The sequence below is a fragment of the Haliaeetus leucocephalus genome, unplaced genomic scaffold, assembly GCF_000737465.1.
Source record: "Haliaeetus leucocephalus isolate CR32 unplaced genomic scaffold, Haliaeetus_leucocephalus-4.0 Scaffold143, whole genome shotgun sequence".
Taxonomy (NCBI): domain Eukaryota; kingdom Metazoa; phylum Chordata; class Aves; order Accipitriformes; family Accipitridae; genus Haliaeetus; species Haliaeetus leucocephalus.
The window spans coordinates 574,314-601,923 of NW_010972579.1; the positions used below are offsets into that span (position 1 = coordinate 574,314).

At 43.1% G+C, this 27,610-nt stretch overlaps 1 protein-coding gene across 1 annotated transcript; it reads right to left on the minus strand.

Moving 5' to 3' along the window:
• Positions 1-1,499: 1,499 nt before the first annotated feature.
• On the minus strand, positions 1,500-27,596 carry EHHADH (enoyl-CoA, hydratase/3-hydroxyacyl CoA dehydrogenase). Its single transcript, XM_010561153.1, has 7 exons — positions 27,472-27,596; positions 19,486-19,589; positions 18,572-18,744; positions 17,028-17,139; positions 16,605-16,709; positions 10,162-10,503; positions 1,500-2,813 (listed from the first exon to the last, which is right to left on the minus strand). Exons 1-7 carry the CDS (start codon positions 27,543-27,545, stop codon positions 1,543-1,545), a joined length of 2,181 nt encoding a protein of 726 aa, XP_010559455.1. The 5' UTR covers positions 27,546-27,596; the 3' UTR covers positions 1,500-1,542.
• Between the last annotated feature and the right edge of the window lie 14 nt (positions 27,597-27,610).

A 27,610-nucleotide genomic window follows, 5' to 3' on the forward strand; every position in this document is an offset into this window, starting at 1 on the left:
GTCTTTCTCTGGTCCTGGAGAAAAATCCTCCCTGGAACCACGCAGTTGGGTTGGCTTGTGACTTCTGAAGGGTTTCCTACCCTCAGTTTTGCACCCTCACCCACTGAAGGACAGGGGTAGATAAAGGGCAAAATAAGACATATTTAGGAAAAAAGAAGCATGTAGCCTTTTCAGACACAAACTCCTCCACAAACAGGAAAATTATCTAATTCTCCATGCAGAGAAGCAATGAAGAAAAAACAAAGAACAAGCACATTTTCTTTTTTTCTACTATCCAATGTGATATCATATAAACTGTCATTAGATAATCAAAGCAGTTTTATTAAAATAAAATGCAAAAGTTAGACAGCTGATGTCCCTGAGAAGGGAACCCAGACCAACCTATTCCCTGCACCAGACTGGAAGATATATTCACTAGACATAAGAAATGGGAGACTTCGTCCCAAAGCATCAAGCCTGGAGCAAGTTTGGCTCACTCTCCCCCTGCTCTGCTCTCTGCTAGAGATCTGCTGCCTCCCTGCCTGCCTGCAGCAATGTTCCTGCTTGCACAGTTCTTGAGCCGTCTACTTCTCAGTGTGCCCTTGGCCCATGTGAAAACCAGGTAAGTGCCAGGCCATGTTTCAATCTGGTCAATTAGAGCATGCTGAGATCCAAGACCTGGTAGCTGTAGGCAGGCAAGATAGGGGGAGTGATGGCAACACATATCTACACTTAAAAGATGCCAGAAGATGTTTCTGCTTGGACAAAGCCGGGTGGGGATAATGATAACGGAGGATGGAGTCTGAATGCAGAAGGCCAGTCGTGAGCCAACACCACAGGGCAGGTTAGTCAGGTCGATGTATTTGTGGCTTTTCTGTCATTTATTAGAATCTCTTCTGCAGCAGGGAGGAGGGATGGTGCCAGCCCTACCCCCTGCTCTGTGCCCAAACTTGCTCTCTCCAGTTCATTTGACTTGACCTCTGAAAGGCACTGTGCCCCTTATGCCATCTCTCTCTCCCCCAGCAGCAGGAAGGGAGCAGGCTCCATCTGGCTGTCTTTGGGAGAGCCAGGGAATCCAGTGGAGGTGGGCTGCACAGGGAAGACCTGAACAAACTGGGAAATAGATTTAAGGCAGGATCTGGTAGATCCAGCGGGTGTTGGGTGAATTGTGATCATCTCTCTCTTGCCTCCCACCATGATTTGCTATGTGGGCTGTGGATCCTGCTCCCTCCCTTCCACAAAGACAGACTGGAAGGGATGTACAGCTGTGAAGACCTGAAGGCAGAGCAAAATGAGATGGGCCTTTACACAACAATGTGCGAAGAAGGTGGGTGAGGCTGGTGCTGAGAAGGAAGGGTGGCTGATGGCAGCGATTATCTGCAGCAAGAGGGGGACTGAGATCAATCATCAGCCAAAGTTATTCTCTGCAAAGGCCCAGGAAGGTCAATGACATTGTTGATGAGCCTTTAGCACTTTGGTTTTGATTGGAAATGACAGTGCAATTACAGCACCTGTTTCATGAGATCAGCCTCCATTGAGTGTATATAGCAGGCATAAACGAAATCAGAGCTTGTTGCTCTGCCGGCTGAGGTAGGACATCCACTCTTTGAGAGGAGGGTTCCCCATAGCTACCAGCTTTTTCAGAAAGACACTGGGCTGTAGCCTGGGAACATCAGGGTGGGCCTTGGAGTATTTCTGCAGTTTAGCCAGAACGCGAGGGAGCCCAATGGTGGAAGCATAGAACATGGGGCCACCCCTGTGCTTCGGCCACCCATAGCCATTGATATAAATTACATCCAGGTGTTCTGGGCCAGATGCTATTCCCTCAGCCAGGATGTCAAACCCTTCATTGATGAGGGAAAACAAGCACCGCTCCAGGATTTCCTCCTGGTCTATAAAGCGGGTGTTGATGTGATGGGTGTCTCTGTACTGGGACAGAAAGTTGTGAAGCCATGGATCTGGCTTGGCTGTCCTCCCGCCAGCCTTCTCATACTGATACCAGCCTTTTCCAGTTTTCTGGCCAAACCTGCCATTCTCACACAGAAGATCAGGCAGTGGACTGTAGCGATGGCCATGCCGTTGGCGGGCTGGTGTTCCTGGAGGTAGTGAGGCCCCAGTGAGGCCCTGGCCCTTTCGAGACCTCCAGCCCACATCCAGCCCAGCAAGATCAGACATTCGGAAAGGTCCTATCTTAAACCCAAACTCTTCAAGAACCTGATCTACTGCTTCTGGTCTGCTTCCTTCCTCTAGAAGGAAAACTGCCTGTTGTACATATGGAAACATCATCCGATTCCCAACAAACCCAAAACAATTCCCTACCACTACTCCAACTTTTTTCAGCACTTTCGCTAGTTGCATAGCAGTGGCAATGGTGGTGGGGGATGTGTTATGGCCATAGACTATTTCTAATAGCCTCATCACATGAGCAGGGGAGAAGAAGTGCGTGCCAATGACCTGCTGTGGGCGGCTTGTGGCAGAAGCTATTTCATCGATGTTCAGGGCTGATGTGTTTGTACACAGAAAGGCCCCTGGTTTGCAGATTCTTGATAGCTTGTGGAATATTTCCTTCTTTAGTGCCATGTTCTCAAACACAGCCTCAATGACTAGATCTACATCACACAACAGATCAAAGTCCACAGTGAAGTGGAGACGTGCAGGGTTATGGAAATCCAGGGTTTGGGCACCCTGCTCCATTTTCATAGCCTCACGTTCCAAAAGGAGCATCACAGCTTTTCTTCCCATGTTCAGATACTCCAGATCCTGCTCCAGGGCTACCACAGGTATGTTGGCCTTAACCAGAGAAGTCACAATGCCTCGGCCCATTGTTCCCAGCCCTAGGGATAAAAGTGAGACAGAATCAGAGACTATGAATAGAAAATGCTACACTTAATCACTTGACAGTAGCAACTCCAGGATAAAAAGTGGAAGCCTATCCAAAATTAGTGGTGCACAGATACAAAAAAGAATTGAAGACTGGGAAAAAGGAAGGTGAATTCTCTATTTCAGTGAGCCTAAATGTTTGAAAAGCAGTAGCATAAAGGCAAGTTAATGTCCTCTCAAGCTTACAAAATACCAGTGGGATTCACTCCAGTGTGCGCAGACCATGTGATTCGTGTCTCCTCCCTGCAAAGTTTTATACCTACGGAAACCAGCATCATTTAAGAGTTAGAACCTGGGGATCAAAGACAGGAGTTCTGAGTTTCAACTTCAACCCTGTTACCAACTTCTAGCAGGGAGTTCCACAAGCAAGCTTCATCCTGAGGATATCAGTGCCTCTCTGTTCCTGTGAGATGGTCCTTTATGGGCACTCACAGAATATTAGTGTAAGCAAATACACCCTACCCGGAGGTTTTGACACCAGAAAAACTCAGACAATTGGTTTTTCCCTCCTCTTTCCAAGCTTCCTCTTTGTCTCCCTCCTCTTCTCCCTCTGCGTTTTATTGCGTAATCTCTGAAGCAAAGAAAATTCAGCTGCTGTTTCTGTAAAGACTCAGACACTGACCTGCTCTAAACTTTGTCCCTAAAGTGTTGTATGTCTTTCATTGCCAGGTCAAACAGGATGGAACTAACAGTGTTCTTAATCCAGATTTCAACATCTTCTATCTCATTTTTAATCACTCTGGAACATCAGTAGCCTTTTGCTTGCTGTTCACACTTTATATCGGGCATCTTTGCCCACTGGGAACTCTCCAAGTCCTCCAACACAGGCCATTCCTAACCTCTGAAGATTCTCAAAGACACAGTCTTCCTTGTCCAACTACACAGTTAAAGTGCTTGCCCAGAATTCCTGTAACTGAGCATCCATTCAAGCTGTATTTTTTCCTCCAACATCTACAAACGCACTACTACCAGCTCATACCCGCAGGAATACCAGTGTAGAGATTACTGGCTTGATCCCTTCCTTCCTTCTGAGCCCTTCCACCAGCTCTGCCCTCTATTACATTAAATGAAGCTGCACGCTTACACTTTCCCATGATGCACAACCCATGCTATTTATCCTGCTCTCCCATGATGGAGGCTTTTCAGACTAAGTTAATACAAACTAGTAAGAGAAGGCCAGCACAATTTTACCAGCTTTAGAAGTGCGAAGCATCTGAATGGGAGGATTATTAATATCCTAAATAAAGCAACAACTAGACAAAGTACGGGTTTGTTATAATTCTGTAAAAATGATTTTTTTAATCCCAGGTTTACAAATGAAAGTCAGCTAAACAAATAAACAGAAACAAGGGGATTAAAAAATTTGTCTAAAGCAGCTTTGTAAAGAAGAGCTGAAATTATGTCATCATTTAAACAAGTTCCAACAGCCAAGGTCAAACAAGGTAGTATGTTTTTCCTGCAAGCTACACACCCTCAGTTTAGTTCTGTCCACCCTCAGCTTGCGTACACACAAGACATTTAAAACATTTCCTGCTTAGCCACAAGAAAATAGTTTTTACAGACATCACTTCTGGCAGCCTGCTTATAAACCATTACAGTCCCAAGTAAATGCTGAAGTTCCTTTCTAGGGAATTAGATTTGCTACTTCATTATCAAGTACTACTAAAAACTAATTTGAAAAAAAACCCCTATAATAACACGAGTCAGTTCTTAGTATTTCAGTGTCTACAGTTTGCTGACTAAAACCTACAAATAGCTCCTCCTACTGTGCTCAGTACTCAGAGCCTTGGACGTCGTAGCAGGTACAGTTAAAGGCAGTTTTTTCCCTGTCTTTGGTGAGCTACACGAACTGCTTTCTTCTTGGACAGTGCAGGAGGGTAATTCACCACCTCATGCATATCCACCAAGCCCAGTCCCATCTTTAAGGCCCCCTTTGACATCAAGCTAAAGTGTTTGCAGTTCAACATGGCTCCCTCTTGAAGTTTCTTCATTTCCAGGGTGAAGACCTGGGGTTTCTCCCTAGAATTCCCAAGCTCTAGTAAAGAAATAATGCACACATCCTGGACCTTATTAACTCCTGTTCCTCTCAGCTTCAGTCTCATGACTGAAATCTTAGCAGTTCTCTCGCAATATGAACATGCTGCTTCTTCCTAAATCAAAATCTCTTCCATGAGCAGAGGTTCTCCAGCCTTCTTTTCAGGGGATGTTCTGCAGTGGTGTTAGCCGATTCCCCTGTTTGCTTTCGTCCACATGTAGTATGAGTATTCCCATCTACATTTTAGCCATCCCATGATAGACAGGCATACATGCTTGTAGTAGTTCACTTTCTAGGCCACGGGAATAGGCTTATAGATAAGATATGAGCTTGCCAAGCTTGTTTCTGACCTAGAAAAGCTGTCTCTCAACTTACTACATAACTCTTCAGTGGCCTGTATGAAATGATGTTTAATGAAGCTGGCAGGGAGAGTAATGAAAGCCCCAAGGGTTTTGTTACATTAGAGCTTGCACAGCATGACTCCCCTGGAAATATTTTCTAAAATTGGGCTATAAAACTAAGAAGAGATTTGGCTATCTAGCAGGGAAAGAAGCATTTCTGAGGACTCCCCTTTTCAATTTTATAAAGCTGAGTGATCTTGGGGAATAATATATTTGAGCAGAAAAAAATGGCAGGGAATCATTGGGCCTTACATGTGTAGAAGGCTGTAGAAGAAAGACAAAGGGAAATGGCACATGCTCAGCTTGGATCCCACAGACCAAAACATGGCTAGGAAGTACTCCAGAATTTCTACTGTATGTTCTGTTGTCTTCCTCAATAGTGCTCTCACTTCCCCCAAACCATGAAAAAAACCCCTACAGTCTTATCTTGCACGCAGGGGACAGTTTTCAGGGCTGTGTTCCCATCTTTCATGCCCAAGGCACATCTTTCAAAAGAAGACTGAAATCTGCTTCAGGAAAAGAACAGTGTCTAGCCATCTCGCTTCTGGTCTTTTATTGTGAAATGTAGCTTTCACATATAAATAAAACTATACTTGAACCCATGTAATTTCAGGCCAAATATGGATATGACAAATCCATTTGCTGGGCAAGCTGAGTGAATAATGACTATTAATTATTGACCTGTCACATGAGGTACTTACTTAGAATATGAAAAATCATGCAAAATTAATTGAAGGACTTTAGAAACAAATTTAAAAACAAATGAACTCGAAATATGTACAAAGCAACTCGTGTACAGTCACACACACTAGAGAAATACAGATCAGAGGAAAATATTCTGAACGATAATGAATATTTGGACTTTAAAATGCCAGGCAATGGAAATAATACTTTATAGATTGGTAAAAATATTAAAAGACTGCTCCAGTGTTCCTGTTAAAAACAACAATGAGCAATTGGCAGTGGTGAACTGCTGCAGACTGGAGCTGCTTCTTCCTCTGTTTCAGGGTATTAATTTCAAGCAGAATAATGTGATACTCAAGGCAAGCAGGGAGCTATGGGGAGACTGCAGAAGGGACAGAGAAGAAATCTTTTTTCTGGGTGATGAGGAACCAGAGAAAGTGGAAAGAAATGGGAGCCAAGAGTTCAGAACAAGCAGAAGCAAATGAAATAGGTGACATTGCATGTGGCTGAAGACAGTCAAGGACAGCTAGGCCAAGAGCAGGAGGGATCCCACGTAGCTGGGTGTTACCCACTTATCAATCTTTCAGCGAGCAAACTGCAGACAAAGACAGCTAATGGGAAGCCAGCACTACACAGGAATGGGTGCCAGTTCATCAGCAATGCTATCTATCAAGCATGCCCACAAAAATGATAGATCATCCTTGTTGTTGAATCTACATTAAGACATGGTCAGCAAGTGATGTGCCAGCTCCCTCCAAGTTCCTGCTAATATTGGACAGATGGGGAGCCACAAAGCAAGGCTCCCCTAGCATTCATGGCACTGCTTCCATACCCTAAAGGTGCTCTGTGCTTACAAAAAAGGTAATGAAGGAGGAGGAAGTCAATGTGATCTTCTCAGGTCCTTCCCACTGTGCAGTGATAAAAGATAGAAGCAGCAGCCTAATGCAACATGGTTTTAGTGTTTGAAACAGCACAGCACTGTCTATTGGAAAATGTGTCTGCATGATTTCTGACCATCCAAAATGGATGCTCTGACTGCCCTCCTCTCTGCACTGAAAATAGAGAGACCCTGGATCACCTAGGTAGACTCAATACTTACATGGATGAGCAGCACTATTTTAAAAGGTGTCAGTCCCTCAGAAATCATCCCTAAGATTTTGATTTCTGGTGCTGCAAGAATGTACTTAAGATCAAGAATGTGAAACTATGAGATACTGTACAGCATGGTACTGCCTGGAGAATGACTTTTTGTTACAGCAGCCTGAAAGAAAAAATACAATTGTGTTGGCATATTCTATGACTGTCCCTAACAGACTTGCGATTTCACTGATATCAAAAGGGAAACTAGGAGGAAAACCTTGAAAGGGAGGAGAAAAAGCACAGTGGGGTGGCAGAAAGAAGTGATGGAAAGCAGTGACACTTAATATGGTGTGGGATTCAGAGTTAAAAGGAGGTGATCAATAACCTCCAAAATAGGAGATGTCACCTATCAAATGAAGTATAACATGAACAACTAGCACAAACAAAGCAAGTTATAATTGTAGGCTATGGGGGCTGTATTGATAGAAGCAGTGATTAAGAAAAGGCATTAGGAGTCTTGGTAAGTGTCAAGGCCCTGAGTACACTAATAAGCTTTAATGACCCTGGCGTGCTACACCTGGAGCCTCCACCCACACGCACTGCCCATGGGCTCTGGAGCCCCATTTAAGCTCAGACCTGGGCCTTTAGTCTCTTCCTAAGCTATGTTGGAGGAGTTCTGGTGTCTTATGGTGGCTGTGCCAGGCTAAGGACATTGTTGATCCAGACTTCAACCTGCAGACTGGCTTCCTAACTTTACCTTGGACCTGTGTTCATCATATGAACTTTGCTTGATCATCTGTACTTCCAGTAGATCCTGGCCATGATCTCTGGGTCTGCCCTGCTTGCCTTGCTCAGGCACTGTAAATAATTGATACAGCAGTGGATTGTGCTGCCATCCAGAGGGATAAATGGGTTGATAGGAGCTTCACGAAGTTTAGCAAGGGGAAGTGCAAAGTTCTGCATCTGGGCAGGAATAGTCCTGTGCACTAGTATATACTGGGGGCTGACTGGCTGGAGAGCCGCTCTGCAAAAAAGGATCTGGGGGTCCTGGTGGATACCAAGTTGACTATGAGCAGCAATATGACCTTGTAGCAAAGAACGCTAATGGTATACTGGGCTGCATTAGGAGGAGTCTTGCTGGCAGGTTGAGGGAGGTGATCTTTGCCCTCTTCTTAGCACTGGTGAGACCATACCTGGAGTACTGTGTCCAGTTCTGGGCTCCCCAGCACAAGAGTGATATGGCCCTGTTTGAGCAGTGGGGTTGACAAGATTATATTCAGAGGTCCCTTCCAGCCTCAAAGATTCTGTGGTTCTGTCCCCCTGGGAGGTGTTATTGCCATTGGCTCCCCATCCCTGGGGTGCAGCTGCTCCCCGCCAGTAGATAATTAACAAGGTGTGTTGAATATGGCTAATATGAAAGTTGGCTGTTAACTTGAGCATACTAAGTAGGAGCAAGGAAGAAACATCTTGGTATCTGGTCTTAGTGTAATTACTCCTGGAATGCTGTTCCCACTTCAGCTATGTGCACTTTATGAAGCATTGAAAAATTAAGGGAAGTTCAGGGTCATGAATATGACCAGAGTGTGATGACACATTGTGCTCTGCAGCAAAGTATCAAAGCACTTAGTTTATTTATTCTGCAAAAAGTATGGGTTAACCTGAGCATTGTCTGTAACCAGCTACAAAAACACTGACACTTGGGGGTAGAGGTTGGGGCAATTTCAGATGAGAATTCAAAAACCTGTCTGGAGATGAGATGCAAATACTTAATCCAACGGATGGGAGATATAGCCTAGCCAGTTCAGTTTGGAAATAAGATACAGATTATGTTTCTACCAGAAGCTTTTAAATAGAGATTGCATTTGTCCTTCGAATTCTCTCTAGCTCAGTTACAGTGCCAAAATAAGCAAATCGGATCTAAACAGCCCTTCTGGCTAAACTGTCATTGCGATTGGGACTTTGCAAATGTATTATTCTGGCATGATTTATCAGTATGTAGCAAAGAATGTCCATTTGTTCACCTGATCGCTCCTACAAAACTTCCAACAGGAGCCCTTCCTGCCAAAGCCCATGCTGCAGGACTGACCTGCCTGGGACTGCATATGTCCAAAGTACTGTGCTCTTCAAGTCACATGATAAACTTGGCAATAATTCACGCCTCTTTACCTCAATGCTATAACAGTCATGGATCCTCCTCACAAGGTTTGTGGACCAATGTGTAAAAACCATTTTCATTAAAAATATGGCATGGCAGCTAATGAAGAGAAACGAACTTCCAAAAAAAAGTGTTTCTGTGGCCCGAAATAAGCTTTCAGAGAGCTCATATTGAAGAGCACAAAAGGCCTGAGAAGTACCCAGGAATGAGCAGTGTTGATCTGGTGAGCTTTCTCTGAAACAGAATGGATGTTTTCCAAGTGCTCCATTACTTGTCTAACCATTTTTGGAGTGCTACTATCAACAGGCAGAGCTGAAAGATAATTTTTTAAAATCTCAGCAGTACATCAACCATTTTACTTAAATTGCTCTTATAAAAAATTAATGAAGGCATTATCTTGCTGGGCTACAAAATGGCAGGAGTAGATCCCAGTGAGATGAAATCTTCTTAAAATACAGCTGTCAAAACATTTTTGTATTAATACATCCCTGAGTGACTCTGTGCACACGCACTTGCAGTACAGAACTAGACCAGAAGGAGGAGAATTTCATGTGAACCTGTTTATAACAGGGAACAAAGCCAGACTCAACATAACAGTATTTAAAAGGGACCAGACTGCTTATGGTCCATAGATGAAACTGTCTGAAGTGAGGAAGTTATTCTTCCAAAGAAAGAGGTGGCATCGGGTAACAATCTAGTGGGATGGGACTTGCCATCTGAATTTCTGAGCTTACCAATGCAGTGACAACTTCCCTCCTTGCATGTCACCTATGAGTGTGGAGTATCTTTGCCTGTAATGGGTACCAGTGACTTTGGCGAGTGACTGCTAGGGAATCCCACTTCAGCCTTCTGCCATGAGTAAAGCCCGATTATACTCATCCAACTACCCTTCAGCTCTGCTGTTAGCTGTGCAGTCAGCAACCACAACAGCTTTTTAATTCCCTTACCTATCACAGCTGCTTTGCACATGGGCTGAGGGGAAGCAGTTTTCCATGAAGCTCCACTGGGTGTTGTCCACTTCTGCACGGCTCTTTCTGCAAAGAAAGCATACTGCAGAGCTTGGGCCTGGCCTGAAGTCAGCAGGATGTTAAACAGCTCTTGCTCCTTCTGGACTCCAACTGCAAAGGGCTGCTCTGTGGCGGCTTTGACTGCCTGGAAGCAGAGCTCTGGAGCCAGACATCCATGGCCCTGTTTCTTCACCTTCACAAGAGCCTCACTGAGAAATGCTTCCATGTTGGGCAATTCTGGAACTGGCTTCAGGCTGAGCCTGCGGTGTCCCAATGGCTGGCCTGGGGGTAGAAAAATGGAGTTGCAGAACAAAGCATCCACATCTGTAAGACCACATATTTTTCACCCCTTTCTACATAGACTGGGAATGCAGTCTACCTCTTTTCCTCCTAAGCTCGCTGCATTAGGGCTTGCATGGCACAGTGATCTGGGTCTGGAACTACAGTGTCTGACATTTCTCTTTAGCTTTCTGTTTGCTCTGACAATTACAATTTTTCAAGTCCCTTCTCAGACTTCAAAAAAAGCAAGATTTCAATTTAAAAGTAGTAATTATCTCCTTCCTTTTCTCAGCTACACAGAGTGCCTTGACTTCTCCAGTTCTCTTACTCCACAGTCCCAGCTGCCACATTTATATGGCTCTTTCTATAAGCTTCAGTACTAAAGTTTTCCTCTGGTATTGTTTAGTACTCAGTGCCCAATCGACTTTGCTAGCCAGATGCATTCTAGCAAGGGTCCTGACCCAGGCATTTATAAGAGACTGGGAAATATACCCTGACTTCAATTCTTCCCTGACAGTAGGAGTCCCTCTATTCACTTTGGGACTAACCAAGAGGACAGCTCATGCAGCATGAGTTGGGGAGCAAATGAATAACAAGGGAGAGTTCATGCTTCTGTGTCAGCAAGGGGTGAATCAAGCAGCCACACAAATACATGAGACTCATTACAGACAGAGGTTGCTATGGTGATACCTAGAAAGGATTTTAATTGAGAGAAGTTAGTTACATTTCAGCTGCCAAAATCCTCTCCATCCTCCTCAAAAGTACAAACCTTGGGGCCTTCTAGGAGATCTCTGATCTGTCCATACTTAGGCAGCTTCCCTCAGTAAAGACCATGTAGGAACAAGACTGGAAATTCAGGATGTATCCCCTTACTATTTCAACATTTTCACAGCCTTTTGTCACCATAGCCACATCCAAACTGTTAACTGTGTGGCAATGTTACTGCACTGAGTGCTGCAGTGCTCTTCCTGGAAGCACCCAGGACTGCCACCAAAGCAGGATAGTAGGAGGGCCCCCTCTAATGAGAACCCTATGCTGAGTAGCTCTCTGGTATAGTCTCATTGCCCTAGCTGCTCTTATATGAGCTCTGTCACAGGACCATGCTTCCCTCAAAGGTGGCATATTGCATCCAGCTTCCCTTTTTCTTCCTGTTGTCTGAGTTAGGGAAGTGCCAGTGTATCAGCAGAAGACTCAGGAGCAGAAAATCATACACAGGATGCTGAAGAGCAGGAATAATGGCAGTACTGAAATCATGGTTGCCCAAAGAATGTGTCCTGACTCTAGCTCCTCCTCTGAGACAGAGCAATGTTTAAGAGAAACAGAAATATGAGTTTCCAGGATGAGTTAAGATACTGATTTCCTGAAATAATGGTCTTCAGAGCTCAGTCTTTTTACTTAAGCCTTTTAGAGAATAAAAAAAGATGAACACTCACTGTGTAAGTAGCTTCCCTTGTAATCAGAGTTCATAAAAATAATGTTTACACATTGACACTGAATATAGTTTGTATCTGCCAGTATTGCAGGATTTAGTCAGGATAATGTTCCTTTATTTTGGAATCCTTTGTTTCTCCACTACATGTATGTTTTTTTAACACACAGTCCTTTACTTAGGACTTAAATAGTGGGTTTCCTCTCATCACAAGAGGAAACCTCAGGTTTGTCCCAGAAAGCAGATCTGATGGCTGGAAGGCCACTTAAGACTGGGCAGATGAAGGGACTTTGTATGACATCTCTGATGTGGAAAGGACTGGTAAAAAAGGAATACTACTGGGAGCCTTTAAGCTTGGTCTTCAGATGATAGCACATAGTACTTGTAAGCACAAACACTGATGGGGGACGAGACAGTTCCTCAGAGTAAAAAAGAAAAGTAACCCTCCTCAGGGTCCTGTAACAAAACTCTTATTTAGCAGTAAGCTAAATAGGTTTTGCTAAGTATTTCTGCTGCATCTCCATGCAGCATCTTTGCTTCTGCAATGCTAATAAGAATCAAGGGCATATTTATGAACAGGAAAAAATTATCTGAATCCAAACCTGGGAAGAAGAGATCAGTGTGGGACACCTGCAGCTTGATTTCTGAAATCAAAGCACCAGGAACATGATGAACAGTATCAGACATCAGTGCCCCAGGGAAAAGTGTCATCCATGCACAGGAGCTAGCACAGATACCTGCTTTGTTTTACTAGGGTTTGTAGTCCAAGTGGCAGAAAGGACAGATCAAGTCTATAAAATTTCTATCAGCACAAGCAACATGTAAGCATGCAGTATCAAATATTGTGCTATTTAAAGGGGAAAAAAAAAAAAAAAAAAAAAAGGCATCCCAGATCTGTAACCCTTGGGATATTACAGGACTTCACATGCAAGAGGCATGGCTAGCCTAACAGTCTTCCTGGTGCAGTGAACTGCTTGTGAATTTCTGAGAAAGAAAGCAGAAACTGGACCCCTGCTCTTCAGGCTTGCAATGGTCTCGGGCCTGCCAGAGACAAGTCCAGTTTATGTCAGACCTTTCACAAGGTCTGGATGTGTCAAAGGGACACTTTGCTAGACCTTCTGCCTAACGAAGGCGGCAGCCAGAATCATGAGCCCTAGAAAGAGATTAAAATGTCTTTATACTTTACATCTTCCCAGAGATGACGTGCTAAAGGCCCTTGCAACTGTAACTGAAAGCCTTCCTCCAACAGTCTCCGTTTAAAGCATGCAATTACCTGACAGCAGTATCTGTTACTCCTTTGGGTTTTATGAGACTCAGAAGAAACACATGCTTCCTCCACAGTTATTCCTAGTGTCTTACAGTCAGAAACTCATAATCATCTTTCCATGCAGAGTTTAACACCTGTGGCGCCCAAGCTAGTCTAAATTGAACTGATTTTCCTTGGCTCTTTGGTGCAAGCCATTGATACTTTTGTACTCTGAGAAGATGATAAAGGTCAATCAGCAGATGTGGTCAGAAAACAAGGGATGATTATATATGACGGGAAAGCTTCAAAGAAGTCTGCTGTGCAGAGGATCAGCAGCTATTTTCTCCAGCTGAGGAAGACTACAGCAGGCCAGCAAGAGGTGGGCAGTATGAGCTGCAAGCTACTGCCTGCTACAAACAATTACAGCAATTTTTCAATTTTGTGATGCCATCAGGTGGACAAATTATGTAATGCAGCTTTGAATTAGTGCAGTGATTATCAAGCACATTTAATGAAAGAATATTCTCCTTGTCTCCAAGCATTTACTTTCTGTTTATTCCTTTTAAAAAAATGCCTTCAAAAGTGCAGATACTTTCTTTTGCCCGAAGAAGGCCAGGAACATATGCTTGCTTCCTATCTGCAATATATAATTACTGTTGCAACCACTTATTCAGGACTCTTTCAGAACTCCTTTTGAAGGTGTTCTTCATTAGGTATAATCCATAAAAATGTATGGGTGAAGATGCTTTCCTGACATACCTACTATAAAGGTAGCTCTGTCAACTGCATATTGAAACAATAATCAAGGACCCTTGCTTCAGTAAGGCCAGTCATTTGAGAATGATCTCTTGCCATGAGATACTGCAGCTCCAGAGCTGAGAAAGCTTTAGAAGAAAATAATTCCTGAATTGATTGTCTGAGACTGTTCTTGCAGTACAGCCTTCCTAGGAGCAGAAATTCCGTCAGTGACAAAACTAGTTATTTAGCCAAACTGCTCTGTAAGAAGCCATCGGTTGTTAGCCTCATGTTTTAAAAATAAAAAAAAATCTCATCAGAAACAAAATGCTGCATGCCATACAAAGAAAGTGGACTTCTGTGATGGCATCTTTTTGTGCATCTCTGTCTCTGTTTTTATTACTTGAAAAATGTTCACTGAAAATGGAACGCAATGTGAACAAAGACCAGACCAGCTACACAAGACTGTCATCTCTTCTGCCACCCTGAGTTAGTGCTTGATGTAGAGAAATAAAAGTGCTGGTTTGCCTTTGCACGGCAGGAGAATTATATTAATGTTAGGCAAATGCTAAAGCCAGGAATGACTCAAAAGGAACATATGGACTCTGGGTACACCATTCTTTCAAACTATCAGGTAACCTGAGGCTAAATGGTGCCTCAAAACTTTTCATGGTCTTCTGCAAGGTCTAATGAGAAATTTTCCAAGCAGGAAAGAAATAAAGATTAGCTGACTTGCCAATATTTTCACTGTTAAAGCACATACTGTAAATGCCAGTAAAGCTGTTGGAAAGAGTCTGAAAGCATTTTTAAAGTCCTGTTGGGGTTGGTATATAGTGTGATGTGAAACACCTTCAATGACATTACTAATTTTTACTGGGGTAACTCAAACCAGCAATAAACAGCAAATCTACCACTAATAATGAGTAAGACTGGGACAGGTTACCTGCTGAACATCCAGCTAGGATCCTTGTATGCTTACACAGTTCTCAAATTTTTCCTGGTAGTGACAATTTGCAATGAAGATGAAGCTACAGGAGAGGAATTTGCCAGTAGTGGTAGTGGACATAACTTCCAGAAAGCAGGTGACACTGAGGAATAGTGTTCTCAATTAATACCTGAGCTTCTCCTCTAAGGTCAAGCTGACTTTCACAACTATCAGCCACTGCACAATGTCTGTCACAGAAGAAATAAGCATACGAACATCTAAATTTCACCCAATTTCACATAGTATTTGTTGAAATCCAGAATGCTTGCTGGTTTGCCAGTTCTATTACTCATTTTATGATACACTGCTGCTGCCATCAATACTGGTATAGATCTTATGCAGGGCATCATTCAGAAGCCCAGAGGGTACATCAAAGGGAACACTGTTGGGTTAATTTGCCTAGAAGAGTAGTAATATTTCACTGCTCTCCCAACAGATGGAGAAACAGAGTTCTCATTCAAAACAGACAAAATCAGTGAACCAAAGTATCTTTGTTTTTCTTAGAAGCAATAGTGAAGTACATCACATGTCTCTTTCTAAAGAATTGTGTTTGAATAGTCTGATTACATATAAGGAAAGAGAAAAGAGGACTGCTTATGTCATCAATTCTGCTCTAAAAATGAAGCCTGAAAATACCGTAAGATGAATACAGTGAGAAGGAAGGGCATCTCTTACAGAAAACCTAACCAAAGAATACCCTTTTGCACCTATCTGGTAAATCTCAAGTTGTAGGGAAGTATACAAGACACTGATCTTTAAGAATAGCCCATTCATTGAACTATCTTAAAAACATGGTGCACTGTCATCTAGGACAAAGCTTAGGCTGCTTCAACTTCTAGCACAGGAGAAGTGCTCCTACAGAGAAGAAAGGGCCTTGTTTGTAGTGAAGAGAACTGCAGGAGCAAAAGCAGCACCCCAGCTTGGAAAAGCATTGCCTATAAGGCCATATGATTGAAGCAGAAAGAGGTTTTTTGGTTCCTTGCATGCATCTCATTGTGACAGAGATCCAGATGAAATCCTGATAGAAGTCAGTGGTCTGTTTCCAAAGGTACAAGGAGGTTTTAAGTGGAAAAATATCCTGTTTTCTCTCAAGGCGATGCTCCTGTTCCTTTTCCTATGTTAACTCCAGTGAATTTGATTTTGTTATTTCTAAGGGGGGGGGGGGAGGATATCTTCATATCCCTCCCACCTCCACAGGCCATATTCTTACATAGCAACTAAAGCTAAAGGATTAGGGATAGTCACTTGCAGACTCATGGATCATTAAGTTGGGCCGAGGATGTGCCAGCCCCTCCACTAGAGGGAGAAAGTTATTTTTGATCAGCCATTATTGATGGTGCAAACAGAATACATGCAATACCAGCTGTCATCCAAAACTATATATGGAAAGAGCACATACTCCCCCAAATCAGTGGAGTGCAGCAGCCTAGAGGAGCATGTGAATTTGGATGTATAATTAAGAAGCAGGAGGACTTGACATGTATCTATTCTCCAAATCCTCGCCTGAATTTCTGCAGCTCTCCAGCATCTGAATTTTTCACTTCAGACAGCAGAAAACAAATTCTGCAATTAATTCGATCTTATATGGATGCCAAAACTCAATGAACGGAGCATATAAATTGGAACAAACTGGGGGACTTTGTTCTGACTCTCTTCAGCCCTGAAACATCACCAATTATTTCTTGGCATTGCTACATTTTTTTCCTCACCAATCACTTTGTTTGCCAAGCGAACTGCAGCCTCAACTGTGTTTTCTTCCACAACTTCATCAACCAAACCCAGCTTCAGTGCTTCAGTTGCTGGAATGTGTCTTCCTGTGATAAAAAGAGAAATAAAGTGACTACAGTGGGGCATGATGGGCAGTTTCATTCTTTTCCATCTGATCAAATGACTTGTGCGTAGCTGGCTTCAAATATGAGACATATTCATTATCAGGTACATAAAATGCATTACTAACTACATGCCTCAGAAGCATGTTTGTCCCTTTCTTAGCCCATCATTAGAGGAATCAAGCTGAATTTCAACCCAAGCAGCTACAGAGGTAAAAGAAATTTAAGTTTCTTAGACCAAGCTGGTGGTATGATTAATGCCATATTCTTATATACAGAGCAAGGCCAAGGACAGTACTTTACCTGTAGTGATTATATCCAGAGCAGCTGGTACGCCAATCAGTCTGGGTAGTCGCTGAGTGCCTTCAGCACCTGGAAGTAACCCAATGGTGACCTCTGGGAAACCCATCCGTGCCTAAAATGAAGTCAAATTCAATAACAAATCTGATTACAAAGAGTGATAATTACAAACTGAGCAGAACAAAGGGAAGACAAGCAGACCTGATTCACACATTGCTCCTCTAGGAAGTCTCAAAACTTCTACATAGAAACTTCATCCTTGCTTTTTGCCACATATGACATTTAAGACAAAAGCCCACTCAACCATTTCAAGAACTTGTGTATGAATGCACAGGAAAAACATCACTCTCAGTAGATGTATGTGGGGTAGCACAGCACTGGAGGAGAGCTGTGAGGCCAACAGCATCCCCCAGATTGACACATGACTAAACTAATACTTTCAAGCAGTTGTTACCAAATGCTGGAGGGCACTCTGTGACTTAACTGTTACCTCTCTACTCTAACTCTTGGAAGTTTAGTAAAGGAAAATTGGTTCTGGACTCTTCCCTAATCTTTCTTCAAATGTGTTTCCTTCAAATGGCTCTTGGTGCACTTGATGTTTAATAGGATTATGGCAGAGAAGCCAGGGGCAGCAGGAAGAGGGGGTCTTGTCTTCTCTTAAAAATCTATTTAGATTTTGTTGCCTAGTTTCAAAAAAAGAAAAAAAAATCACTTTGCACATTTCCCATTGAGCTCTTAAGAGATTTGGAGTCACCTCTTACAGCACCCACCTTAGGTGACATATAGGGTGATGCAGAATACCTCTTTATGCTGTTACAGCCACCCACACTGTCATGGAGAAACAGTGAATCACACTGCAAAAGTGAGGGGATGGCCCTATTAGTGAAGAGTCTCTATAAGCATACCAGGTGCCACTAAAAGGTAGTTCAGCATTCCTGAATCTTGAAGGAGGGGATTCAAGAAAAAAAACCTTCTCACTCCTTAAAAGACTCTTAAAGCTGTCTTTTGGTCAGAGTGCTCCTTGAGGACCCAGAGCTCATGGGGAATCAAATCATAAATGCTTCATGCTAGGTGAGTTTCAACTACCTATTGAAACTAGGCCACTAGCAGAAAGAAATGCAAAATTCACAGGGCTGGGGGAAAAAAGTGACAGTCATGCTGCATGAGACAATAAGATACAGCCATCTACATCAGAATATATGTAATGACTACTGAGACCTACGGCAAATTAACATTCAGTTACTGAAGTTTCTATGCAGCCATCTTATTCTACTAGTTACAAATTAATTTTATATTTAGAAATTACTTGAAATTATTATTTCGTAGGACTTATGCAAGCATATCAAGGATGGTGGTGTAGGTGAAGAATGTCTGAGCACACAGACTTGTATCCCGTAGCTATAAAGCCCACCTCCTCTGGGCAGATGATCCCAAGAAAGGCGTGCTGTCCCACTGCCCTTCAGGAGCAGTCTCACACCCTGTACATAGCCATATGTGCATGGCTCCTGATGCCTTCACCAGTCTCTCTAGTTCGCAGCATGTGTTACCTTCACATGTGCAATCCGATAGTGACAGCCAAGTGCCACCTCCAGGCCTCCTCCCAAGGCAATGCCTTCAATGGCAGCCACCACAGGTTTCTCGCTCCTTTCTATGAGAGAGATGATGGGGCCCAAGGCAATACCACGTCTCTTCAGAGAAGAAAATGCTCGAATGTCAGCTCCTGAGTTAGCACAGATTAAGAGGAATTAGTGGGCAAGGCAGTGATTGGAATGATCCTTCCCTCTGTGCCATTGAACATAGCTGCTCACAGATGTCCTTGCAGAGCATGCTGCTGGTAGGAGAGTGGTTAACAGGAATCAACCCCTTTTGGGACAACCTTCAAGAAACCCTGACTCCTTGAGTCTATTCAGAGAGCTCAGGGAAGGGCAAAGTACAAAAATACATAGTAACTGTAATGATCATACAGTTACTACAGAAATTTGCAGACATCCTTGGTGTAATAAAGTTGACTCTGGAATAGTTAAGTGCAAGTTACTACTAACAAGCAATGCAGAGCTCCACAAAAATTCTCTAGCTTCCCAGGTTTCTACAACTGGAGAAGATCTGTTATTCACCACTGTCCCACCCCAGGTACGTTCCATACACTGGATCAGTTGATGGTCCAGAGATTTTATACAAAGCTATGGAGAGTAAGGAGGCACCAGTACATTAGGAAGATAAGCAGCTGTCCCTCATTTCAGCACGAACACACCAGCTTATTTCTGGCCTGGACAGTCCAGCTTGTCATGTACCCCATGTCAACTGTGGCACAACAGAATAGAAAAAGGCCACTGCCTTGTGGTTATTTCCAGTCAAATCAGGACTTTTATCAGCAGTGTTATGAGGCAGAGAATCTTCAGACATGGTGGGTGGAGAGTGTTTCATCTTTTTCTCAGGCTGTGTTTGATGAAAAATATCTTACCTGCACTGAATTTCCCATTCTCGCCACAAATCATAACAGCTTTCACTGAAGGATCTGCATCTGCTCTCTTCAGTCCATCCTCCAATGCCTGGAGAACTGTCAAACTGAAATAAATTAGAAATTAACTGAGTAACAATCAACTACATACCCTTCCAAGAGGTCTGTGTTATGAACACCAAGCATCCCAGTGAAAACGAGCAGTATGTCCCAGCAGGTCTCTCCCCTGGCCTGTCTTCTGCCACAGCCTCTCTGGGTGAATCATTTTGTTAGTGTCCCTCTTACTTCAAGGGCAAGTGCCAAAATCCAACAAGCTTATGACTGCTGACCTGTCATTCACTTCCTGGAGAGTCATCTTCTGGCTATGACATTGCTGTTTCCAAAGCAAGCAGCACAGGGAAATGTTCTTTTGAAAATGTCTTTACGAATTAAACTTTCAGGTTTTCAGGAAAACAGTTTAGCATAATTTAAAAGTAATTAATGCTAAACCACTGTCAGTCTAGGAACTTTTTTAAAGGGAAAAGGAGCTCCAGGGATAAAAAGTTACCTTTCAAACACCTGACACAGATTTGGCGCTGTGCTGACGATTATAATGCTTTCACCTTGCAAAGATCTGTATATAGGTCCAGACTTAAAATTGTGTGGGATCCTGTCAAAGTGAATTTGGGCCTAAAACACTACATAGAGTGTAATCTTTTGTCTCATCTGAACATATTTCCACACACACAAGCAGTAAGTGTCACCAGCAAAGAATTAACGAACTTCAAAATGGAACAGTAGAAGTATAAATAGTATTTTTACAAATCAGATATTTAAAAAATCTGATTTGACTGTATGCCCACTTCACATTTGAAGCTAATTTATATATACATGTGTGTGGATGGATGGATGTGGAGAGTATAGTCTGTTTTAGAAGACAGTGGAAATAAAGATGGTAGGTAAAAATAGAACCATTAACACCTAAGACTTTATTAATAGAAATATTGACACAAATTGTGTGTATATATAATTTAGATACCAAAATATATTCATATACACACTCTTGTAAGTATATAAGTGTATATATAGTTCATGAGATAGACTTTTCTGTGTGCATGTGTATATACATACTACATATGTAGATATGCCTCTCATTCAGAAAATCTGAGCCATGAGCAGTTGGAGGCTGGAGGAATACTCAAAGAAGTATCATACATGCTCGCCCAGTCCTTTATAAATACAGCCTCCATTCCTAGACCTTCTCCAAACCCTAAGCCCAGCTTCACATGTAAGCTTGGTGGCTGATGAAAAGGGAGCAGAGCTCTGTTGATGCCCAGTGGAGAGGAGTGTGAATTAAAGAGAACTGATAGAAAGGCCTGATGCATACTCAGTTTGTTTATGTTTTTCAATATATTTGAGGGCATTTCATTTAAAAAGGATGCTTGTCATAAAGTAGATGAAAAATATATTGCTGTACTTATGTGTAATGCTTCTAGGTGTGTCCAGGGTGGGTAATCACATCTTTATATAAGGCAACAGTTTGCAGCACTAAAGTGGAAATCCATGGACTGAAAAGGAAAACCTGAGGAGCCCAAGAAGTTTCCTGCAAGCCAGCTGTGTGAAGTCCTGCCAGCCTGCATATTCCTCCTTCAAAACAAAAAATTAAGAGAAGCTATTAGCAAAGTCTATTAATCAGGGCTGTTGGCTGAGGGGACTGTCTAGGGGGGTCTCCAGGATCAGCTGCTGCCTGGATAAGACCATGCTACACAGAATGATCAGTGGGAGCCCTGAGACATGACAACCAGAGACTGAGAAAGTGTTATTTCTGGAGAGAGAACAGCTGGTTATGTACCAATTGCCTCATCCAGACATCAAAGACAACTCTGAAGTCTGATGTTAGTAATGGTTCTGAAAGCTGAAACTTAAAATGAGAATAATTTGGCCATGACAAAGAAAAACTATTAGGTGACTCGGTAAAGGTCCTTCCAGTGCATATAGTTCCATGTAGCAGAATATGAAAGCCCTTCCAATTTTAATAAATGGTTTCATATTCTGTGGGGAAAAAAAAACATGTTAAAAAATTGTTTTTATCTCACTCCCTTTGGAATATGGAGTGCTGTGGCTGCTGCTATTTGAGGAGGACCCACAGGCTGTACCCAATGCTTGCTGCTCTTAGAGGTCTGTTTTTGCATCGGTGGAGAGCCAGGCCACAGAAATACCGAATTCACCTAGTGACTGGAAGATTAAAGGGAAAAGCATTATGAAATGTCATTACATTTTACAAACCATGCTGCAAAAAGGGGGGAAAAATACATACCAGGATTCTGAACAAATGTTAAATTACTGATTTGAAAATATTGTACAGAAAAAAGGCACAGTTCTCTCCGAACCAGACAAGAAGCAATCAAAGCATTTCTGTGTCTGTTGCAGGCACGTGATCAGCAGATGCAAAATGCCCACATAACAGGTTTGTCTGCATTAAATGGAAAGGTTCAGGATTTTATGTAGGAAATTAGTTACAAGCCCTTAGCACTTAAAACAACATACTCCTACCAGAAGAAAAATTAGTCATCAAGGCTGCCACTAAATAGCAGCTCAGTACCTACCTGACCTGTATTAACTCAACAGAACTATTTTTGCCAGAGAATAACTTGACCCTGTACTTGCATATTTTCCCTCCATACAACTTTTTCCCAGTGGGAATTTTTTTGTGGGACAAAAAGGAAGAAACATCAGACTTTTTCCAGTTTCTTGCTCTCCTAAGACGGAGCAATAAGTTTGCTTCAGGATATGCTACAGTCCAACACACAGGCTGCATTGCTTTGTAACTCACATATTATAACTGGTACTAAAAGATGTAATTTTCAATGAAAGCATTGTAGTAAAATGTATGACAGTAAAGCTATAAAAATACTCAAGAGTACCACAACTTCAAAAAGCTAGAGCATTAAAGAAACAAAAAGTCACCATAATTTGCATAAGTATTTCAATACTGTGACAGTGTCATTCATTTAACAGTAACAATGCAAAAATTCACTCTATATATTCCAATCTATGCTTAATCCCATGCTATGTAGTCAGCTCCACCACGTATACTATTTGGACTGCAAGAATGATTCTGCCGAGATGATTCAGTGTTATGGGTTTCAGAAACACACCACAGGTGTTGTTAAAGAACATGTGTGCACCAGGGTAAGAGAATATTCTTGTAGGTCACCACACCAGGTTATTTTTATTTTGCATAAAACTTATTGCACTGATGATGTGCTGGATTTGTAACAAGGTTTTATTATTTACCTTAACAATTTCAGGTTTTAGCTAGAGTTTGTGAATGTGAACTACTTTTTTTTTTTTTTTAAAGTAATTTAAGGGAATCCTGAAAATTTACTTAGTCACCTTTAAAGAAGTGAGACTCCAATCCAACAGTAGAAAATGCTGTTTATGGAAAACATGCAGGTCTGGTCCTTTCCCCTTGCACTTCCCCCAACATCCACAATCACTGCATTGGGGATGTTGCTCTGTATGCCTACAAACACTCTTTTTAGCATCCCTTATACACCTGCTGTCCGTGAATTTGCTTAATCCCTTTCTGATTCTGCTGATCCATCTGCCTCCACAGACTCCTGTGGCAGCAAGCTCTGTATTATCTGTTTTAAAACAATCTCTTACTAGTTTAATCAAATGCCCCTAGTTCAACTGTTGCAGGATTTGGTAAAAGGTTATGCCTTTATTTACTTTCTTTATGATTTTGTAAACCTTGACCTTATTCTCCCACAGCCTTTTCTTCTCCAAATGGATGACACTCAGCTTTTTCAGTCCGCTTTCTTATGCAGTGCACCATCCTTTGGATTATTTTGGTTGTCCCTTTTCAGATCATCCTTATCTCCTTCTGCAAATGCAAAATCTGGAACTACACACAACAGTTAAGATGTTTTATGTTGCAGAAAAGGGATGCCCTCTGCTCTGTTCTCAACATACATCCTGATGGTACCCAATATTTTGTGGGCTTTTGGGGCTGCCCCAGCACATTGAGCTGATGATTTCACAGAACTATCAAAGGTAAGGATCCCTTCCCTGAGCTGTAACTGCCAGTTTTGAGCTCGGCATCCTGTAAGCTTCTCCTGGGTTATATTTTTTATTTAAAGAACTTTTTTGCTATTGTTTTTTTAGCATGCCTTGATCCACTCTTTACATTTTTTTAGTCTTAATTTCATGTCTCCTGTCATGTTTTATGGGCTTTCTTGTTCTCCTCATCTGAGTAAACTTTCCACTTCTTAAAAAAAATCAAACTTTTCACTTAGTCTTCTTAGCTTTCTCATCAAGCCATGCAGGGCTTTTACCAGATCATTTGCTGGATGAACAGTTTACCTGGGCTTCTAATAAACTTAAAAAACCCCAAATCCCAAACAACGACAATCCAGCCTCCACCCTTGTTGCAGGCTTCTTGTCTTTTGGATAGCTGCTTGTAGCACTTTTGTTTGAACTAACTGCTTGGTACTTACATAATTCCCTTCGAAATTGAGTACTCATGTGCTGGATTTATCTGGTCTGCTTCCTCTTGCCTCAGTGTCAGATCCAGATGTGTACTAGTTGCTGTCACACAGCAGCTAATACAGCTTGAACAGAGTCATGCACATAAATTAAGGCCAAACCCAGAACAGCATCCTTTCTGTGGGGTTTTAGAATAGTTGTTTTAGGAAGCAGACACTTACTGCATTCCAGCATTTTCTCCCTGCATCTCATCCTGATGAGGTGCTGATCCAGTCCAACACAGGTAATCAGACTCTCCCATCATCGCTAACTATCTGAAGTTGCATCTTCTCTAATCTCCTTTACATTTTCTGATCATTATGCTGATCAGGGGTCAGAGGGACAATCCTAGCAGCCAGGGAGAGCCTTTTCCAATCCTGACTGTTATGCTGTTATACTTCATATAATCCCACGTGTACACTCCCCTACCCCATATCCTACCCTATCATCCCTGGAGCTTTTCTGCACTTGTCAGCTTAAATGTTGAAATACTCTTCCACATCCTTCTTAATTTTCAGTGCCAGAAGCCTGCCTCTGCTAATAAGGTATGGCTGGTCCTTTCTCTTGCAAGTCTTATCTGTCCATTCCCCAAAACTTCCCAGTTTTTTGCATATCTAAATTCCTTCTCTCTATGCCATAGTCTCATAAATGTAGATCTCTGAATACTAAACTTCTGCAAACCAGGAAAAAAAATCCCAAACAAATCAAATTTGGTACATGCTACCTCTGCTGATGGAGAGAAAGATTACCATGAAGGGGAATCTGTGTGTGGGAGCCAAATTTGCTGCCAGACTCACAAGTCAGCATACATTCCTTAGGAAAGTGTTGCCTGGGAGGTACTTGCACAGCAGCACATTGGGTCAGACAGGAGAAAGCAAAATCCTACCCACCAGTGACTTCTAAATTGCTAATGGCTAGGGCGATGGCCTGGGAACTGGGATAATGGCACTGAGTGCCACATATAATGGGGAGAGAGGGGTGAGGCTGGAGCAGAGCAGGGAAAAACCCACCAGCCTTTTTAAAAGCATCTGTGCCTGCTGTGAAATTAAATTTTTAGGATTGCAGGAGATGGCTCTTGTCTGTAATTTTTACTGTCTGCTATCACCTACGTAGTCAAATATTTCCAACAGCAATCACAAACCTGCTCCCCTATGGTCCAGCACATAAAGTATGCAGAAGCAGAAAGAACACACAAGGATCAGTGTGCTCTGCCCTTCCTAGCTATAGCCAGGTCTCAGCTAAAAACTACCTGATGGCAAGTATGAGATAATTATCGATCCCTTCTAAAATGGGTATTACCCTGACATGTGATCAAAGACCACAGGCATACTTTAAGTTATAGTTTCATGGCAACTTAACTGATTTAAATCCTTGCTGTGCAGGCTCCCATCCTTCCTCACGTACTTCTACTTGTGCAATTGCAGAAGGAACTGATGCAGAGAGCTCGGCTGGCTGAAAACCCAACCCAACCCAACTGGCTGGTGTTCAGTCACACTTGCACCCCGAGCTGGCTCACTGCCAGTCACAGGAGTGCCAATGCTAGCAGAGCAGTGGCTGTGAGGAACCATGGCCAGGATCACAGCAGTCCCATCTTATGTTGTGCTATGGAGCTTGTCATGAGGGAATGAGCCTACATGAATGAAGCAAGTACTCCTAGGGGTCTTTGTGCTGGGGGGCTGTCAGCAGAAAAGTGTGGGCAGCACAATACAGGTGTGGGGGAGTGAAGATACAGCACTCAATGGAAACTGCTTTTTTAATGGATGTATAGTCTGCCAGGCTCTTCCTTCTCCATTCCGGGGCTGGGGGACAGGACCACAACCACACCATCTGTTACCCTTGAGGGGCAAAGAGTAAAGGGTAGTACAGGCAGGGGTCTGTCCTGAAGAGGCTGTTGTACAAGTGCATGCAGTTGCTGTTCAAAGGCAGAAGGCAACTTTGGGTTTTCTCAAGGACTTCTGAAAAGAGGTAGAATTAAGGTTCCTTTAAGCACGTATCTTTAGCTCTGAAGGATGGAAAGTTTAGTGTAGGCACAGCCTGGAAGTTTTCTTAGACTGGTCTTGAGCACAGGACGTCCAAGGGATGTCTTGCACCCTGCAGTTCTGGGAGTCCTGCCTGCCTAGTTCATCTAATCTGATCAGGTCACTCCAAGTTTGTTTTTTCGTGATAATTATCTGGGCATGTGAAAACGATCTTACTCTACTTTTAAACGTGTTGCAACAAAAGAGTGAGCATTGCCAGTTACTGCAAAGCAACGTAGCTTGCTACAGAAGGGCAGCAGGTTGCATTTCCTATTCATGCTCTTGTCTCTTTCAGCTTGTTTAACAAACGTTCTGGCTTACAAGTCAAGCATAACTACAGTGGATTTTTTTTGGCTTGTGAAAATACACTTAATACAAACTACAGGAACTGTTACAGAATAGCTCTTCAACTACAGCTGCTTCAAAAGGGACTACGTGCTACTCAGAACCAAAGGAACTAAAATACACACCTTTATAACAAATTATGTAAAGCCAAAAAGCACGTACATCCTTTTCAAAACACATGAAAAGCTAAAATTTCAGAGGCTCCTACAGATTGGTGTTTGTTTTTCACTGACTCGTGTTTGAGATTCCTTGGGGCCTTTCTTGGCCAAGGTCAGCATTTAAAGTTCAATTCCTTAATCTTTTTTAAAAGGCAAATGAACTGCCTTCGCTTCTGACAGCCCTGGCTTTGGTTTAATCCTGATGCCAGCTCCTCTTGTTGAACCATACCTATCCACAAAGCCCTTTGCCCTAACCCCTGCGCTCACTTGGATAGCGCAGGGACTTGCCAAGCAAGTACTGTGGAGTGTATGGGGCAGGCAACTAAAGCAGTAGCAAATCTGAGAGGAAAAACTGGTTTTCACCTACAAGCTCTGAAAGAACTTCAGGGAGAAATGGCTGAACTGCTACGGCTGCTGTGCAATTTCTTGCTGGAAGCATCATCTTGATGCTTAAAGACTAAAAGGTGAGGAGAAATATGCAAAGATTTTGAACAGCTTCCAATGGCAGATGACAGCAAGTACAGAATGATGAGCCTGACACCTCTCCTGCAAAAAGAGCCCACTAGAAATTCTAATAAAGAGCAGAAGTCATAGAAAAGTTCAGCATGTTTTTTTGCAAAGGGAGGTCTAAGCTCTCTCTGAGGGAGTCGTCCGAGCTGCTGCAGGTGCCCGCTGTGTTCGGAGAAGTCCCTCGGCAGAGGCTCTCACGGGGCTGGGATCCTGGGACCAGGAGAGGCCTCACACGCACAAGGAGGGAGGGGGCGGGGGGGAATGAGGTGAAAAGAAAGGAAATACCCCCACCCCGCTCACCAAGGGAGGGCAAGCGCCAGGGACGAAGCCTGCCGCAGCCCCCACAATCCCCGCCCGACGCACCCCCTGAGGAGCGGCGGGACCGCAGGGGCTGCCGCCACGGGAAATGGCGGGCGGCCGCGGGGGAAACCGGCCGCGCCTGCCGTTACCTCAGCGCGTTGACCGGCGGGTTGCGGAGGCGGATGACGGCCACGGCGGCGGCGCCCCTCGCGTACTGCGCCATGTCGAGCGCCCGCCGCTCTCCCCGCCCGGAGCCGGCCGTCCCCGCCGGGGCGGGACGCCCACACG